Source organism: Desmodus rotundus, chromosome 1, assembly GCF_022682495.2.
Source record: "Desmodus rotundus isolate HL8 chromosome 1, HLdesRot8A.1, whole genome shotgun sequence".
In the NCBI taxonomy this organism is placed as follows: Eukaryota; Metazoa; Chordata; class Mammalia; order Chiroptera; family Phyllostomidae; genus Desmodus; species Desmodus rotundus.
The window spans coordinates 138,406,259-138,424,329 of record NC_071387.1 but is presented as its reverse complement, the minus strand read 5'-3'; the positions used below and the strand labels follow the sequence as shown (position 1 = coordinate 138,424,329).

At 35.3% G+C, this 18,071-nt stretch overlaps 1 protein-coding gene across 11 annotated transcripts in view; it reads right to left on the bottom strand.

Annotated features, from left to right (window-relative positions):
• Positions 1-232: 232 nt before the first annotated feature.
• The window catches only part of PPIP5K2 (diphosphoinositol pentakisphosphate kinase 2), a 67,295-nt gene continuing 49,456 nt past the window's right edge, over positions 233-18,071 (bottom strand). For 3 of the 11 annotated variants that reach the window (XM_053911185.2, XM_053911181.2, XM_053911187.2), the window contains 6 exons: positions 16,785-16,857; positions 15,110-15,229; positions 14,171-14,233; positions 10,669-10,809; positions 7,030-7,155; positions 233-5,223 (listed from right to left, as the gene is read on the bottom strand). In XM_053911185.2, coding sequence (XP_053767160.1) covers positions 5,111-5,223; positions 7,030-7,155; positions 10,669-10,809; positions 14,171-14,233; positions 15,110-15,229; positions 16,785-16,857 — 636 coding nt within the window. In that variant the 3' untranslated portion in view covers positions 233-5,110. The remainder of the gene's footprint in view (positions 5,224-7,029; positions 7,156-10,668; positions 10,810-14,170; positions 14,234-15,109; positions 15,230-16,784; positions 16,858-18,071) is intronic. The other 8 variants (XM_053911204.2, XM_053911212.2, XM_053911217.2 and 5 more) reach the window with 6 other exon arrangements.

Here is an 18,071-nt window from a genome sequence, read left to right as displayed (position 1 = left end):
AGCATCTAAAATATTAAATATATAATTTAAAATTATAGTTAAGAAAACTGTTAGTGGAACAGAGGAAACTACAGCAAACACAGATAATGTTATAAAGGTATAGTGTACTGTATACAGTGTTGATTACTCATCTGTTATCCACTTTTCCCACCCCTCCTTCCTATCAGAACCCTAGTTTTGGTCATATATCCATCCTTTCTTCACACAACCTTGACCTTTAGGGCAGTGGCTCTTAATTGGGAGTGATTCTGCCCTCCGGGAGACCTATGGTAATGTCTGAAGACATTTTTGACTTCACCGTTTAGGGGGATGTTACTGGCGTTTAGGGTACAGGCCAGGAGGGGGCGACTGGCTCCAGGCCACAATCCTGTGTGATCTTTCAGGCCTTACCATAGACAACTGCAAATGCTTTGCCTGGCAGGCTTCCTGGGACAAAGGTGTTCTACCCGCAGTCTTCCAAGGGAGTTGTAGTTAAGCGGTCGGGCTCCCTGAGCCAGCACGCTCCTGTGCATACCTGCAATCCTGGACCAGGCACCACCTCCAGAGGCCTCCTTAGCAGGGGACCTTGGCTGAAACACTTTTTAGCTGACTTCACTGAGCCCTCCTTATGGGAATAAGTCCTTGACCAAGACACTATTTTCCATTCTGACTCAGAAGTCAGAATGACTAGGAGTTTTCTGACTAGTTTTTTTCACTCCTAGCCCTTCCCCCTCTCCCTGCTCCCGGTCTCCGGGGTTCATGAGAAGGCAGGACCTTTTTGCTCAGTGCTCATTGCAGTGAGACAATTTCCTCCACCCTCACCGCATGTCATTTGATCGACCACACGTAGGGCCATCCCATGGGAGAAAGTGGCACAGCGAGGAGCCAGCACTACTTTTCTTTTTGGCCTCTTGCTTACATTACCACAGTAAGTAAATGAACACTTGTTGTTTTCATTTTGGCTCACTGTCTTAACTGACTACCTCAATCATTGCAACTTGGCACAGGGATAGTTCTAAACATCCTACAAAGTGCAGAACAGCCCCCTCCCCCCGGCCAATGAAGATTTACCTGGTCCCAAATACCAACGGTGCTGAAGGTTTTGGGAAATCTGACCCCAGCACCACCTCCAGGGCCAATAATTTCATGGGATTCTCCTGGAGAAATTTATTCCTCCAGCAGTAGTCAGATAACCAAATAGTTGGCCCAATCCCTGGAAGTGAAAGACTTACTATTCCACGGTTGAGGGAAGAGATTTCCCCTAATTTTTGCTGTGTGGGACGTGAACAGGAAACACAGAGCTCTGACTGCAGCTTGTGCACAGGAGGGAAAGCAACTCTGGAGAGAGGAGAGAACATGGTCCTTGCCGTTGTGACTGATGGAACCGCGGCTGGAGCCCCTCTCACCTTTGGACCTTCAGAAATGTGTAATAATAAATTTCCCGATGATTTTAAGCTGGATTCAACTGGAGTTTTTCTTACTTGCAATGAAATAGATTTTTACAATAAGACTTTTTAAAAAAGCAATAAAAACAGAAAGCATAACCTAAAAGCAAAGACATTATTACATATAAACTACGTTAATGTATGAAATAAGAGATCCTAAAATTGAATTACAAAGCAAAACTCACTATATACTATATTAAAATAAAATATCTAAACAAAATTAAGTACCTAAAAAAAACCCTGACACAAATACTATAAAAAATAAAAGGATGGATAAAGATGTTTTCAGGCAATGCAAGCTAAAATAAAACATAGGCCATAATCTTAATGTCTGACATTTTAAATTACAGGGCAAATGCATCCAAGAGACAAAATAAAAAGATACTGTTATAATGACAAAGGTAAAACCCACAATGCAAATCTAATAGTTGTGAATTCATATGCATCAGAAAACATAGTCACATACTATGGGAAAAAAGGCAAAGTAAAAACCACAGTGAAAGGAGATATTGACAGAAATCTGTACGTGGAAAGTTTAATTTAACTCTCTCTCAACTTAAAGAAATGGTCATAAAAATCTACACAATATATTTAATTGAGATGTAATTATATAATATATATAAAAAAGATTTCTTATAGTCCTTCACTTTCTGAAAATAGAGACTAGCTCTTCCACAAAAGTTTGACCCACACAAAGGCAGCTTTCCATGCAGCAGTCTGGTACCCATGGTTCTGTACAAAGGGACAGCTACTTCTGCTTGGACTCCTTATCACCAGTGACTCCTGCAGAAGGAGAGTAAGGACTGTTCCCATGGGCAAGAACGCTGCTGTTTGCCATGGCTCCGGGTCCAGGGTAAGAGAATTGGAGAGGGACTAGAGAGCTGCTGGGCCATCACAGAAGCAACCCAATCTAAGGATAATCCAGGCAGTCTACCCTGTCTAGATTCTTATATAGGCAAGGATAAGATGATGTAAAATTAACGAACACCGTATGTAAGCAAACTTTGATAAGCACACAAGGGAAGACCAACAACTTTCCAACAAAGTATGAACACAAGACAAAAAAGTAAAATCTTAGTTCAAACTGGCATGGAACTAGGTTAGAGTGGATACAGATCAAAGTCAGCAGAACCTACAGGGAATTCTGAGTGACTTTTCCATCGTCTAAAGAGTTTTAATTAGATATTTCTCAGAGAACCATACATTTAACTTTTCACTTAAAACCGCCACTTATGCCCTTATGTTCTATGTGTATACTAAGCACACAGCCACATGGTCTCTGTCTCTCTACTTTCTCCTTTCTGCCTTCACTTCCTGCTCAAAGGAAGCTTGAGGAAGAGTGTTCAGCATACTTTTCTCCTTAACCCAAGACTGGTATAATACCTCCAAAACACTTGGTAGTAAGTGAGAACGGAGTACGAGAACTCATTAGAAACAGGGCAAAAGAATCTGTTGGCAGACTTCAAGGCCAAACGTAGGTCTGAGTTCAGGTACAGGGTTTTTAAGAGTGAAAAGACTGAATAGTGCACTGTGAAGACTAACATCCCAGAATAACTGGACAGTTCTTCAAGCTGGGCTCTTTCTTCTCTTTGCTGCTTGAAGGATTGATTAGCTGCAGAAAGAAACCTCTTCAAGTATTTAAAAACAAACAAACAAACAAACAAACAGACAACACACCTTCCAGGGATAGTATCAAGTGAGAAACCGGATGCTTCAGTAAAACTTCCACTAAATAGTGATAATTATAATTTCTTGCTCTACTATAGAAGATTTCTTGTTTGTTTGGGAAAATGATTCTAAGATTTTTACAAATAAGAATGTCCAGTCTACAAAGCAATATAACTGAGTTTGGTAACTACTGTAAAATCATAGCTCTTATATAACAATGGAAAAAGTGATTTCTATTGAAGTTTCTAGAAAATTAATATATTGTGATATGTATAGCCAATAATAAGGAATTTTATTTAATATGTAAGATAAGCACTGATTAATATTTAAATAGTTTCCCTCATTCTTTCTACTTTGAAAGCTAAAAGGAGAGAGAGAGAAAGAATATTTAGAAATAAATAATAATTTGTCATTTAAGTCATTCTCTAATTCTGGAAATAAAATATTTTAATTCAGTTCCACTTAAAAAATAAAAGTAGTTTCCTCACCCCCACTATGAGCACATTAACCACATTTTCACATACAAAAAGCTTAGGTACATTCAACTGTTTATAAGACAGGTGTCCACATAGCACCTGTACATTCATGTGAAGAATAGGAACTTACATAATTGTATACATTTGCGACTTTCACATCTGGTACCTTCTAAAACTAACATGTAATATGACTATTTTCTAAAAGTCAGTTCATATATGATGATTTAAGGTTAGGAGAGTCTCTTTTGAAGAATTTTAATAGTTGTATTCATATGAGAATTCAATAATTTTTTTAACAACAAGCTTCAAGCTAAAGCTTCAGCAATATAAGTTACCTGACTGGCAATGCATGGATTTCTTACCAGGTTGCACTGTTTGGTTTACAGTTTAAGTCATTTCAAGTTGTAAATAATTAACTATCTGTGCAGAGGTAAAAAAGCACCAAAGGTAGTATTTTTTCACATCATACATGAAATCACAATACAATGATGTCAATTTCCCTTTGAAATCTAATCATGTGAAAAAAGCATTTATTCGAATGGTCAATCTTTAAGCTTTCTTAGTGAGATCAAATGATACACCAGACATAAAAAGTGAAAACAGGTGCTATGGAATTCAGATATTCTTCTCACATTGATAATTTTTCTATTTTTGAACTTTTCCTTAAATCTAAAAAGAACTCTGAAAATAGGTGTTATATTTTATAAACTCGTCAATTATATCTCTTAAAAAGAAACTCTTAGGATGTCTTTCTTGCCAACATATGAAGCAAAATTTTCCTGATGAACAAAAGGACCTTATGGTAAGCAAATATATAATGAAAATATTTTCTACAAATTAATATACAAATTTATGTGCATAAAGGTGTAGATATCCCAGCTATATATGCAATATTTTAAACAACACACAATAAAAAAAATTCAAAGCACAGATTGAAAAAATAACCCATACCGTATAACTCCAGTTATTAAATATTGCAGCATATATGTAGTTGTTAACAATTACAGGGGAAATGTTTGTAATCTAAATGGCCAATGATATCTCTTTGGAAATGTACTTTTTAAAAGTCCCAAATATGTAATCTGGACCATCAAATTTCAACTGAAGCTACAGGTTTTTAAAGCCAAGATGCCATCCTGTGATAATGAGATGTGTGCAGAGACCACTTCACAGATTCTTCATGGAACAGTGTTACATTGGTACCCGCCAGCTGGGTGTTTACGTACCTTTTCTTTACCACAGGCACATGGTCAACATCACAACAAGAACAACAGATCTTTATCACCTTAGGTTTTGCTACTCATAAAATGCTAATAAACATTGTTTTAAACATTTCCAGATCGTGACAAAAGTTTCTTACCTGAATACATACAAAGAACTCTCCAGAGGTCACATAGTTTTAAATGAATACACAGAGAGAGATATAAGAAGAAACATAAACTGTTTGCTTTGACAGCTTTCAGCCAAGACTTACTACATGACTTTTTCTAATAAACATGGGATGTTTTTAAGCATAGGAGTTTTGGCTCCTGCTGGAAGATTTCATTTCTTCTTCCCAGTGTTTTTTTTGTGTTCATGCATTTCTGTTTTGCTAGTTATACTCTTTTTCCGGGACGAGGTATTAGGAACAACTGCATTAGAGGGTCCACTGGTGGCTAAAAAAAAAAAAGAAAAAAGAAAAACTTTTGCTTAGACTTTCACAAGCAATCCAAGTTTAAATAATACTGCTGAGCAAAAAAATAATACTTTTTATGTTATAACTTAATGTAAATGAAACACTGTAAACATTTAACAGAGCATTTTTAACCTTTTACTTTTTAGAATTCAACACCAATATAGAAAATTAACATCAATGGTCTGTGGTCACAAAACAAATTTCTCTTTTCACTCTACATTCTTCCTGGGAAACTAATTTATTGCATCATTTTAAACTATCATCTATTGTGCTAACAACTTCAAATTTATACTTCTGTCTCAGGCCTTTCCCTTACATCAAGATCAGTCTATGCTACTAGAAACCTCTATATAAGTATCTGATAGGAAACATAAACTTAACATATTTGAAACTGAACTTACCATTTTCCTGATAAACATCTATTTCCTCATCCATCTCCTACCTCATCCTTATCTAAAAAGCTAAAATGTTAGAAAACTAGAACATTTTTTGGCTTGGACTCATCCTTCTACATGCAAACCAACATCAAACCCTAATAGTTATTGAAAAGCAAGTTTAAGCTGAGTTACACTCCTGTGCAAGTGCACAAGCTCATGTCAGACCAATCCTCCAGCACAGAACAAGTGTTAACTCTGGATAAAGTATGAAAGTGAACAGGGGTGGACATACTGGAAAAAAATCAATGCTTAAAAGAAGGAAACATCAAGAGATGGGTGTATACTCCCCTTTTTTAAAAAAGCTTTTGGCCTACGGACAAGATCCACTATGCACCATGGGAAATGGCTACAACTCCAACATTCAACTCTGTCTCACCAGCATGAAGAACCCGAAGACCAGTATTGGGACAACTATAGCTGCTGGAAAGTCAGGTGGGAAATCCGAGAGTCCCCAGTCCTTTGTATAAACCCTCGTCAAGTGTGTGTATGGCCCGAGCAGAGTGAACTCCGAGAACTCCAGCTAAGGCCAAAAGAAGTGAAGTGACAGTGGAGCTGCCAGCCACTTCAAGGGACACAGTTTTGCAATCAGAGTTCAGTCAAGGTTAACTCTTTGCTTTAAACAAAACAAAACAAAACAGTCCGATACTTTTTGGAGGAACATAACAGAAATAAGAGCCCAAGTTTTCTACAACATATCATTCATAATGTCTAGGATACAATCCAAAATTACTCAATATATGAAAAAACAGGAAAACATCCTTCTTCCTGACAATGGTTAAATTCATAGAGACTAATCTTGAGGTCAGCCAGATTAACAGATAAGCAACTTTAAAGCAACTAGTTTGACTATACTCAAGAATAAAGGAAATATGCTTATAGTGAATAAAAATATAGAAAATTTCTGAAGAAAAACTAAAAAGAAGAATCAAAAAGAATGTCTAAAACTAAAGAATAAATATCTGAAATAAAAATTAACTGGATGGGTTTAACAGTAGAATGGAAATGACAGGTAAAAGTGAACATCAACAAGGGTTACTGCCCCTCCAAAAAAACTTTCATATAAAATGACTAAAATGATGCCTAAGCTCAACAGAAAAGCAAAAGAAGACGGTCCATAAATTAGTTTCGGGGAAAGAATGAGTATGAAATATATTTTATTGACAGATGTAGGGGCCAGAGAAAACAATTAACAGAAAAAATACAAATATATCAATAGGCTGCAGTAAGATTTTTAACCATTAGGATCAAATACCTTCCTAGAGTGTACTGACCTTACTTAAAAACAGATCACACAGGTTAAAGCAAGCCAATTGCTATACAGAACCCACACACTCACACACATGCCTAACCTGGCTTGCTGCTCGCTTTAGTACTCTTCAAGGTGGCGGGCGGTGTCGGGAGGATCTTTGCAGGTGTGTATGTATTAAGAGACACTTTTCTTCTCATTACTGGACTGGAACGTGAAACTGTAGAAGCTGAAAGAAAACAACAAACAAATGTGGTAATTCAATAATTTCCTGCCAATTCTATCTTTACATTTTAGAAAATTTCTTATGACATATTTAGTGGCCCTGTGAATACACATAATATCAGGGGAAAACAGACAAGGCAAGGTTTTCAGGTAAATTCAGCAAATCCATCCTTCCTATAAAAAAGTGGTCTCATTTACTCTTAGCCAAATACAGGTTGTTTATATTGTAAACAATAAACATTTTACTATTCTCCAAAGAACCCCAAAGAATACAGCCACAGACTTAATTTTATCCTGCCCTAATAGAAACACAGCTCCCTAAAGAATGGCAGAGGGCTGAGAGCACAGTTTTACTGCCCAGTAACAGAAGACAGAGTCCCAAATTGTTTTTCTCTCAAAAAGATCAAGTAGAGATTCAGGGATAGTTGTCCTATAACACGACGGTCTAAATTAGCATATTTAAGAATAAACTAACTACAAGTAATTAAATAAATCAGATTGGTTTCCTATATTACCCAGCTAGATTAATCTTCATGCAATAGAATTTTAAAGATTTATTTTCTCTCTTTAATCAAGGTGGGAAAATCGAGAGGTATAAAGAAGAAAAGTAGAGACAATTCCTAAGTATGGAATACTTTGGAGAAGAACAGGCCAGAGGTGGGGAGCTACTGGCATGAGCTTGTAGGTTTGTAAAGAAAGGGAGGTGAGGAGATAAATTTTAAAAAGATCTGCCTATAAGTCTGCATGATGCTGGGTGGGCACTGGGAGTAGCAGGGGGACACTTTGTAAAGTACATGATTGTCTAACCACTGTGCTGCACACCCAAAGCTAGTACAAAATAATATTGAATGCAAACTGTAATTGAAAAATAAAACTAAAAAAAAAGACTTATTTTTCATTTTTTGGAGAGAACCAGATACAATAAACAATGTGTCTCTAAAAATCAGTATGTCTCTAAAAATGTGGGCCAATTATGGCAAATGTGCCTTAGGTGGTTAATTCCTACACTGAATGAATATGATGAATATAAATTCCACTGGCAGAAGCTCCAAATAGTCACTAAAAGTGACAAGAAAGTCCGTAAAATATCATACAAAGCACTACACCATTGCTTAGCATTTTTCTGCTGCATTTGTTACCCTACCGTGTTAACTCCCACCTCTAACTTACGCAGTTAGTACTCATTCCTACACCCTTTCCCTCAGTCCGACACTGTCAGTGCCCCGTTATCAGCCATCTACTAGTAACCACAAGGTTAATTTGTCCTAGGTGAGGAAGAAACACTTTTGTAAGGAGGGGGTTAATAATATTATTCTCCCCTTGTAACACCACAAAATCAATATAGTTCTATGTTATGATGCTACTTCTTTGACAAGTTAGGGAAATAAGTGTAAATAATATAAATACAGGGTTAGGCAAAAATAGGTTTACAGTTGTGAGTGCATGAAAGTTTATTCTTGTATTACTACCTATTAATTATTGTATTGTTTTCCATAGGACCAACTGTAAACCTGCTTTTGCCCCACCCTGTATATTATAATTACTAAATATTAATTCTGGAGTTACACTATAAAATAAAGGATTCAGATAACTTCTTTCATAATTGGCATCCTATTTTAATATTCAGAAAGAATTTAAAAATCCGTACAGTTTTGAAGACCTGGGTTTTTGTCTTGCCCGATCACTAACCAGTTGACTTCCTCAGCAGTGTCATTCTGGCTTTTCCTTTAAACAGTAAGCTTTTCTCAAATGAAATGTTAAATAAAATGGAGCAAAGCAAATGCCCTGGTTGAAGCAGTCCTGAAACACAAGTGCAGCACCTTCCTCTTTCTCTGGAACTTCTAAAAGCTCTTGGGACACCGTCTGAAGGCCAATAAACTAGATTAGTTCTAGGTTTCACTCAATTCTATGAACTACATTAACAATAATTACTTTCTTATGTAGTTCCTTTAGTAAGTAATGGCATAAAATTTTAAGAGAGCCAGTTGGACTAGAATACAACTTACATCCGTGATATATAGGAAAGCTTGTTAGAACAGGGAAAGGAATTTAATATTCTTTATTTCATTAATATAGCTCAGTATATACTCTGATGCATTGAATTCACTAACCACAGATATAAAGTCATCATAAATTAACAGTGCCACACAATAAACCTTCAAAGATTATCTTTTTTGTAAATATTCCAGCAAAACTCTCTTTCCAAAACAAACACATTATTACTGCTGCTATAACCTTTAAGTTATTCCTTGAAAATCTTCTGAATTCTAAATAGCACTGATATCCACCTGAAGTTATTACATTCCATATGCACATTTTGAAATTAAAGCCTACATAACAAAACCATTCTTAAAGTGAAATATTTTAGAACATTCATACTAAGATACCTCTGTTTCAATTAATGATTGAAAGTTGACCCCTACAACCAGAAATAGAAGAAAAGGGAAAGGCCACTTTGCTGCAGAAATGCAGGGGTCACCATTTAGACAGAATGTGAATGGAATTCTCTCAAATGTACATGTGGTGGCCAAGGAAAAGAAGGAGAATAATAGCAAGAGTGGCTTTCATTGCAAGACCTCCAGTTTTATTTACAGCATTCTCCTTACAAAAGGAGAATGGTAGACACAGAATGTCTGTAACTTTTCTAAGACATGATTAGAACTCTCAAGGTTCTTAACTCTAAGCAGAGGACTCTCTCCCAAAGCTAATGCTTCCCACACTGAAAACTCCAATGTGCCGAAGAATCTCATAGAGCTGAAAATGACAACAGTCACCTGACTTCTTAAAAAGGTAGCCTTAACATTTCCCTCAGAATAGTACTACACGATGTTTAAATGTATTACCAAAAAACTGTTTTCTCAAAAAATAAGTTTTGGAAAATCTGGGTATGTACGAAACTTAGCCTTTGTAACTATATATCTTTCAAGGGAGGGAGGCACTTACTTAATCATCAACACTTATATATCACACACACAAACTAACCTCTTCAGAATATGTTCCAAAGAACACAATCAGAAAAAATGTCCCAGTTTTCTCTCTGTAGTCAAAAGCTCTTTCTGAATCAGTATGAGAACTTACCCAAGTGGAGAGGGGAGGGGCAGGTGTGCATGTGGGGGTTGATGTAGACTGCTATTTTAGTTTTTAAGATAATTAGAAAATGACATATAATGGGAGTGTGAAAAAAGACCATGGCGCTATATATTATGTTGTTGACTTCTATTGCTGGGTCTTAGATTTTGTTTCTCCTTTTTGTAAAAATAAGTTTTGAGAGGAGTCAAAAAAAGCGGTACATTACATATTACAACAAAGAATTCCAAATAATGTGCCTTTCCAAACCTTTCTGTCCTAAAGTTCAATTCGCTACCACCACTTGAGTTTATGCTTTATAAAGAGAAAAAGATAAAAGACATATAAAGAAAAAGACATCTTTTTATAAAGATAAAAAGAATTATAATTCTTGTTATATTCAGGTAACATCTACACCCCCCAAATTAAATAATAATAATAATTTTCCTACAAAGTTCAGGGGTCGTCTGTGGAACTTCACTTGACGGAGAAGCAATGGAAGCAAGAAATTCATCCACCTGCTTTAAAGACAGGGCATTGTGAAGAGTTTCTAGAGGACAAATAGATGGCACCATGGAATACAATTCAAAGCCTGGAAAACAAAAACAAAAACACAAGCAGAAGTTGGTATTGAAAACAATCGTAAGTAAAAAGGCAGCAGACCACTGTTCAGAGCTGGGCAGCTCAGGCCTGGTCAGTCTACCCCATGCAAAGGCACGCGGCCTCTAGAGCCCTGACACCAGATGCTATGCAATGCGCGGTTGGAGCTAGATGTGACCAAGATTTCCTTTTAGATGTAATCACACAGTACGGCGTGCACACGGTTTCACTTTATATTTTCATAAAATCTAAAGATAATACTTAAAGAAAAAATCCTGAGGGGCAAAACAGAAAAAAATACAATTTTTCAGTTTTGTACTTTCGAAATAAGGTCTATTTGATAGGTGAATAAGCGGATGCCAGGTTGCTTAAAGGTAACTTGTTGTTGAAAAACAATTAATACTTTTCTAGTCTTACCTGGACCAACAACGCTCTCTAATGTGACCCCAAAAGAATATTCATTTACTTATGCTGAGGTTAAAATTCCAAAATATATTTTACCTACCTTTATTGTATTGACAATAATTCTATTATTGGACACTGCTAGCTGAGTAGTTAGGTCAAGTAAAAAGTAATACAAAATACATGTATGTTTGCATACAATAGCACAGAAATACGAAGCTTCAATGAAACAAACCATGCAGATATACATTAATACCATCAGTGAAACAGAAGCGTTTAAATATACAGTTTTTTAAAAAAACAAGTAAGATATAGGCTATTTGCTTTTCATAAAAGTGGCTTTTAAAATTGCTTTCATATATAACCAAAATAACAAGTCTTTCTGCATCTACTCTTTCAAAAATGCAAATTAATTTTCTCCAAAGAAAATACTTTTAATACTTAAAAATTTTACATAAAGTCTAACATTATTAATTAAAAAGTAAAACATTAAACTCAAAAAGACTGTGAAACTGTCTGCTTCAATAGGTATGTGCTCATTTTAACACTGACTGATATTTATCTAATTTTGAGAGGAAGTATTGACCCAAGAACTAATTCTTAGCTAGAATAGGAAAACTTTGGCTAAAAGAGATTCTAATCTTCCTATGAAAATAACCAAAGGATTTACAGACTGATATGTTTGACTTTCAGACGCAAACCAAAGCATGACAGAACATTACCATATACCTAAAAAAACCCAACTATAACACCATAATAGTAGCTAAAGCACCTATATTAAGCACTAAAGAAATTAAGTTTGTACAAGTATTACATTTTTTTAAGTACAAGATTCATGCAAATAAGCGCAAACCCTTTCTTTGCAATACACTAAAATTAACAATGTGGTTTTTAATCCTTTCCTTAGAATGTTTGTAAGTCTTCCATCACACTATTTCCCTCACTTGCCTGTTAAGGCTTTATAACAGGGAAATGGCAATATAATCAAGTTCTTCTGGACTGCTTTTTTCCCCATTTATCTTCAGTAAGCATTTCCTTTAATGCACAATGAAAGGGTTAGCGCAGCAATTTAAAAAGCAACCCTGCTGTCATGTTTAGAAGCTATAAAAACATACCACTGAAGCCTAGAAATTCCACAGAGGAAACGAACCAGCACCTATAGAGGTGTAGGTGCTCTGCACAGAGGCCCAGAAAATAAGGCAAAGCACTGTCAGAAGGTAACTTGTTTCACCACGTTCCTTGAACTAAAGATGAAGGCAGGGGTAAGTACATGATATGTGTTAAGATGAAAATAACATGAAAGTTAGGGAAAATAAAAAGTGAAAGAGTCAAATGATAATTCGTAGGACAGATAAGACAACACAATATAAAAAAGAAAAAATGACCCAAAAGAAATATTTCTAGAGTTGAGCGGAATATGTTTTATCTGCATTAAAGTCTCACAATGTGTGGAATATCCACACTCTTTGAAAGCCTAAAGCAAAGAAATATAAAAGTATTCTAGTTTCTGTTAAACTTAACAAAAGCACTTTTTTTTAGTTTCAGTTAACACAGATTTCTCCCATATAAAACTTGAAATACTGGCTATAAACACGAGCATTCTGCACAAAAAACTATATTCAGTCATGAACCTGTAATGTCTCTTCTTAGAATTCTGGGACTTCTCTTTTTCTTGAGACTTCGGTTCTTACACATGCGGGTTCTTTAGAAGCTGCAGCTGTACCAAATAAGGACCTTTTCTTCAAAAAGTAGCACTTAAACAGCTACAATGGAGGGAAAACACATTAAGCTTTAAGGCTAAATTTCCGCCCGCTGAGGGTGAGACCTCACACCACCGTGGAGAAGCCTCCTGCCCTGCTGGCTGAGGTGTGCCGCCACGGCTGTTGCAGAGTCTGGACGGGGAGAATGACTACAAACTGGTGCTCAACGCTTTAGCTTCATGGAGGTTTTTAAAAGATCTGACTTGAGTTTTTGAAAGACTTATTTGCAATCAAAAAGAAAAAAAAATTCCAGAAATAAAAATAATACCTTTATTCTGGATAACAGCAAAAACCTGTATGTCTTCTTTTAAATTCTTTAACCCTGAAGTACTTCATAAGGATCAGTAAATCCTCCCCCATGCCCCACAAGAACAAGTGAGCTCTAGGTGAAAGGCTGTAAGAGTGCAACAATTCAGCTGATAAGTAATGGCCACGAAACACTTTCCTGTTCGGCCTCAACGACTCAATTTAACTGAATTGGCTTTCCAGATTTTTAGCTTAGTCTTCTTCCTATAAGAATTTCTCCAAATTTTAACAAAAATCTGAGGTACCAAAAGGAATTGGTAGCCTGACAACAGCACACCACAGTGCTACATGGAGATAAAACGAACGCTGGATGGAATTTTCAGAGTGCTCCGGACCAAGATGAGTTTTGCTTTAGACTGAGAGCCAGGGACAAACGGTGCTACACAGTGAAATCTGCATCCCCGGGTCCCAAGAACTTTTCAAAGACACATCTCATTTGGCTGTTTGATGAGTGTGGCTCTGCATTTCTGTTAAAGAACTCAATAAACCAACCATATAATCAGAAAAGAAACTAAGAATGAAAAAACCCCCATTAAAATTATTATGAATTAAGAAAATAAAGAATATTAGGGTTTTTTTCTTAATTTGTGTAGACTGATTACTTCAGAAATTAAAAGGAATTTTCAGGTGCAAATTTAGTATTAAAACTCATGATAATTTGTCCTCATTTAAAAGTTTGATGACTAGTGTTATTATGTAAATTATAGCTAAAAAAGGGAATTAGACAGTCTCAGCAGTTAGGGTGAATTATAAACTGGAATTGTACGCCAATTGAAATTAAGGATGGAGAAATGAATGATACTGTACACCCCAAATTTTGAAATAAAAGAAAAATAAAAAAGGATGAAGCAGGGGAGTATCTTTTAAAATAAAAGCAAAACGTACCATTGGTTGGGTGTCGAGCAAATGAGATAGAAAACCTTTTAACAGCAGAACCGCGTGTGGCGTCTGAGAAAGAGAAAAACAGGTACCTGAAATTCATAACAGCTACCAAAAGAAGGACACTTAAAAAAAGGGGGAAAACAAATATATAAGGAGTTAGTATCAGGTGACATGCAGAAGGGACAATGAGAGAGGTAATAAGCCAAATACTAGTTAAAAGAAGTAAAATGACTTGATGATAGAGGCAAAGTATTTAATGAAAATACAAAAGAAAGAAAAAGCAGGATGAGCGGGTAATTCTGATAAATCCATGTTTTACTGACTAAAATAAATTTGTGGACACATGAGAAAATATTTTAAATAAAGCTAATCCTGAAAAGGCTAACAAACATTCCTATTTACAAAAGGGACAAGCTTACATGAGCTCATGTAATTGAAAAAAAAAAATTCTAAATACCAAAACTTAAGGTATTTTAATCATAGTGAGAGTATCTGCTTCAAATAAGGGTTCTAAAATATTCTCATCCTATGTTTACTTTCATAAATATTACCAATATAATATTTTCTTCTATTTATTAGATCGATATCAGTAAGTAAAATAAGGATTAGCAGTGAACAAAATTTAAAAGATCAGAGGAAGATTTACTCCTTATAATATGGCTTATCAATCATCTAAAAGAATAATACACATGATACAGTTCTAGATTTCACGGTCACGAACTACTCATTGAACAGGTACTGCACATCTAACTACTATGAACTGTTAGATGGAAGATGGATCTGACTGTGGATAACAGACAGCATGGAGAGTCATTTAGGCATAGGGTGCTAGGATTCCACTGGATTCAGTCAATGGCCTTAGGCTTGCCTTTGTGAAATGTTGTATCCTCATGGGTGTATGCGTGGGTGTAGGTATGAATCTGTGTGCATGTGTGCACATACCATCTATGCAGCCAGAAGAGGTCAGCTTTTTACGATGAGTACGAGCATAATCCTGTAGGTTAGGTGCGCTGGAGGAACCCCCGAGCACCGAGGTGCTAAACAGGCCTGCACAGTGTGACCCTGATGGGAGTTAGAGAAAATACATACAACAACGGGTGTTCTTCCATTCACATTGGGAATTCATGCAGCATGCAATAACATGGCTCTTACCACGCAGATCTGGCCACGCCTTAAACAGGCTTACAATCTCTTGTAATGTCAACTTTAATCCAATCAACTACTACTATTTATCATATGTACGAATGAGGGTAGGTATTTAACTCTGGATAAAATGTCTTTGAGGAAAATAATATGCCCATATAATGATTAGGTTTATACAGATTAAAAGTATTAAAAACACTACCATACAATTAATTTAGGATGATAAGGAATTCTGTCAATCATTTGCATGAGCAGGCCATGGGAAAAATTCTCTCCTAGCACATATTAAATCAATATTTTTGGATGTATGTTTTTAAATACTCTTTTCTAATGCCCCTGAGTTTAAAATCAATATTTGTTATGAAATAATGCAAATGAAAGCTTACTTATTTGAAAGAAGACCAGGTGAATACAACTCTTTTTAGGTCATGTAGGCCTAAATCAGTTAAATTCCAACACTTAAATGACTTAGATCTTAATAAGACCCCAATGAAATATATTATTAGCAAATAAAATATAGTAAAAACTAATAATTTGTAGTAAAAGTCTTTATACCCAAGCAAAACTTTCACTGGATATGAATTAAATAATTTCCAATACATTATAATACATAAAGGAAGAAGAAATATATACATACATACATACATACATATATGTATATATTTCTGACAAGGTCCTATGGGAACATTAAAACTATCAACATTGGCTATATGGAATTAATTAAAGATCTTCAAGTAGGTAGGCATCAACAGACGGTTCATATATTAGTATAGAGATCATAGTACATACATAGTTGAAACTTAAATTATTTATGCTTTTATTAAACCTATTTAGACAACTATTTACAGAAAATAATATGGCATCACCTCATATAGTTTATCAACAATGAGCTTAAAACCAAATAAGTTTAGAGAGGTCTTTTTCAACGATGCTTTGCTTGAGTGCCGGCAAAACCCAACTGTGTTCTACAATTCACGCACACTGCCCCTGCTGCGTGAGTTTTGCTTTGGTTTTCCATAGGAGATGATCAGAAGGAAAATACTAATCCCTGAGAGGCTCTGAAACACTCCCCATTTAATTTTTTTCATTCAGAAAAGGTTCTTTTTTGTTTGTAATAGTGTATTTTCATCTTTATCAACTGGGAAAAAATAAGGTTCCTTCCTAAATTGAAACATGTTGGTTGGGATTTTTACCTTATAAAATACAAGATTAAAAACTAGCATCGGCAATTAGACTAAGAAGTTTATACTGTGGGCATTCAAAATGGTTATAAAACAAAATTAGAGGCTATTTCTTACTCATTTTATCAAAACGTCGTATATTCTGAGTTGTATGACTCAACATTTGTGAATTAGTATACGTTAAATAAAAACTAAAGCATAGCATTCGGTCATGTTTTCACCACTGAAGGGTTTTACGTGTGTGCAGAATAGTGAGTGTAAGGTCCGGAATTCATAGTTTTCAGACCACGTACCTACAGTAGGGTTCTGCTTCTGTTCCACAAGAGTTCTTGGTGTTCGCAGGTAATTAGCATTTTCAGATACAACCTGCACAAGGAAAGCAAAAGAAATGAGGTAAAACAGTAAAATAAATTCAAAAGTCCACATTTTATTTGCAGCCTGTTCCAGACAGACAAAGGTTAATAAGCTGTATGATAAATATTAGTAGAAATACATAAAACATGAAAGATCATGCAAGATCCCCTTCTGAAGGGAGTCCATTTCATATGAGGTCCTTGCAATGAAGTGGTGCGAAGCAGGCATTCAAGAATGAAATAGCATGTATGAAGCAAGACAGATGAAAAGAAACAATTAATAGATTGATATAATTTCACTCTCTCTTAAAAGCCAAATGCCCACTCTTAAACAGCTCCTGTATTCGAAGGGGGAAAAAATAATCACATACAAAAGAAAAGACAGACAGAGACTGTTGAGGTCACCATACAATTACTGATCCATGCACGGGCTTTATCAGAGTAACCTTTAAATATTCACAGCCTTAATGGATACCATAATCCCTTTTCCTATAATCAAAAGCATTATATTTCCAAAAGGAAATTGCTGAAATTCTCAGAAAAGTCATGTGTAACAGCAGACCTTTCATTGTAAGTAAACAAACAAAAAATGACAAAAAACAATTTTAAGTTTCCAAATGTCATCACAGAAAGTCCTTCTGAAGTCATTTTATTTCACCTATATTGTTGATGGGCAGATATACATTGCCCCCTCTTATCTTAAAAAGAGCATTAAAATATTACAAACTAAAAAATAAAGCAATGCATGTATCCCTCCATTTGATACTTTCAGATCATGGAATAATAAGGGAGAGAATGATCAGTATTAGATGCATCCTGCTAATTAACACAAAGCCTCATAAATTTTGGTATTTAAAAAAGTGTTCACATTCTCAGCAAATTCCAAGTGAAATCTAATTTTTCAATTATGGGGAAAAAAGCTATTTTTCTTACCACTGAAATATATAATATTGATTTTGAATGTTTTAAAGGGTAATTAAGTCAAAGAAAGATTTATTAAAAAAAATTACTAACAAACTAAAGTACCTGGAGTATAAATTTATTGATTTTTAAATCATGGATATTTAAAACCCTTGCAGTAAAAATGATAATCACATGCATTGTGAGTGATTTCTTTCCCTCAAACATTGTTAGATATTACAAGTATTTTAAAATAAACTCAAAATTAAAAAAAAAAAAAAACAGAAGGATTTACTCTGATGTAAAATATAAGGGATTAGATGTCCT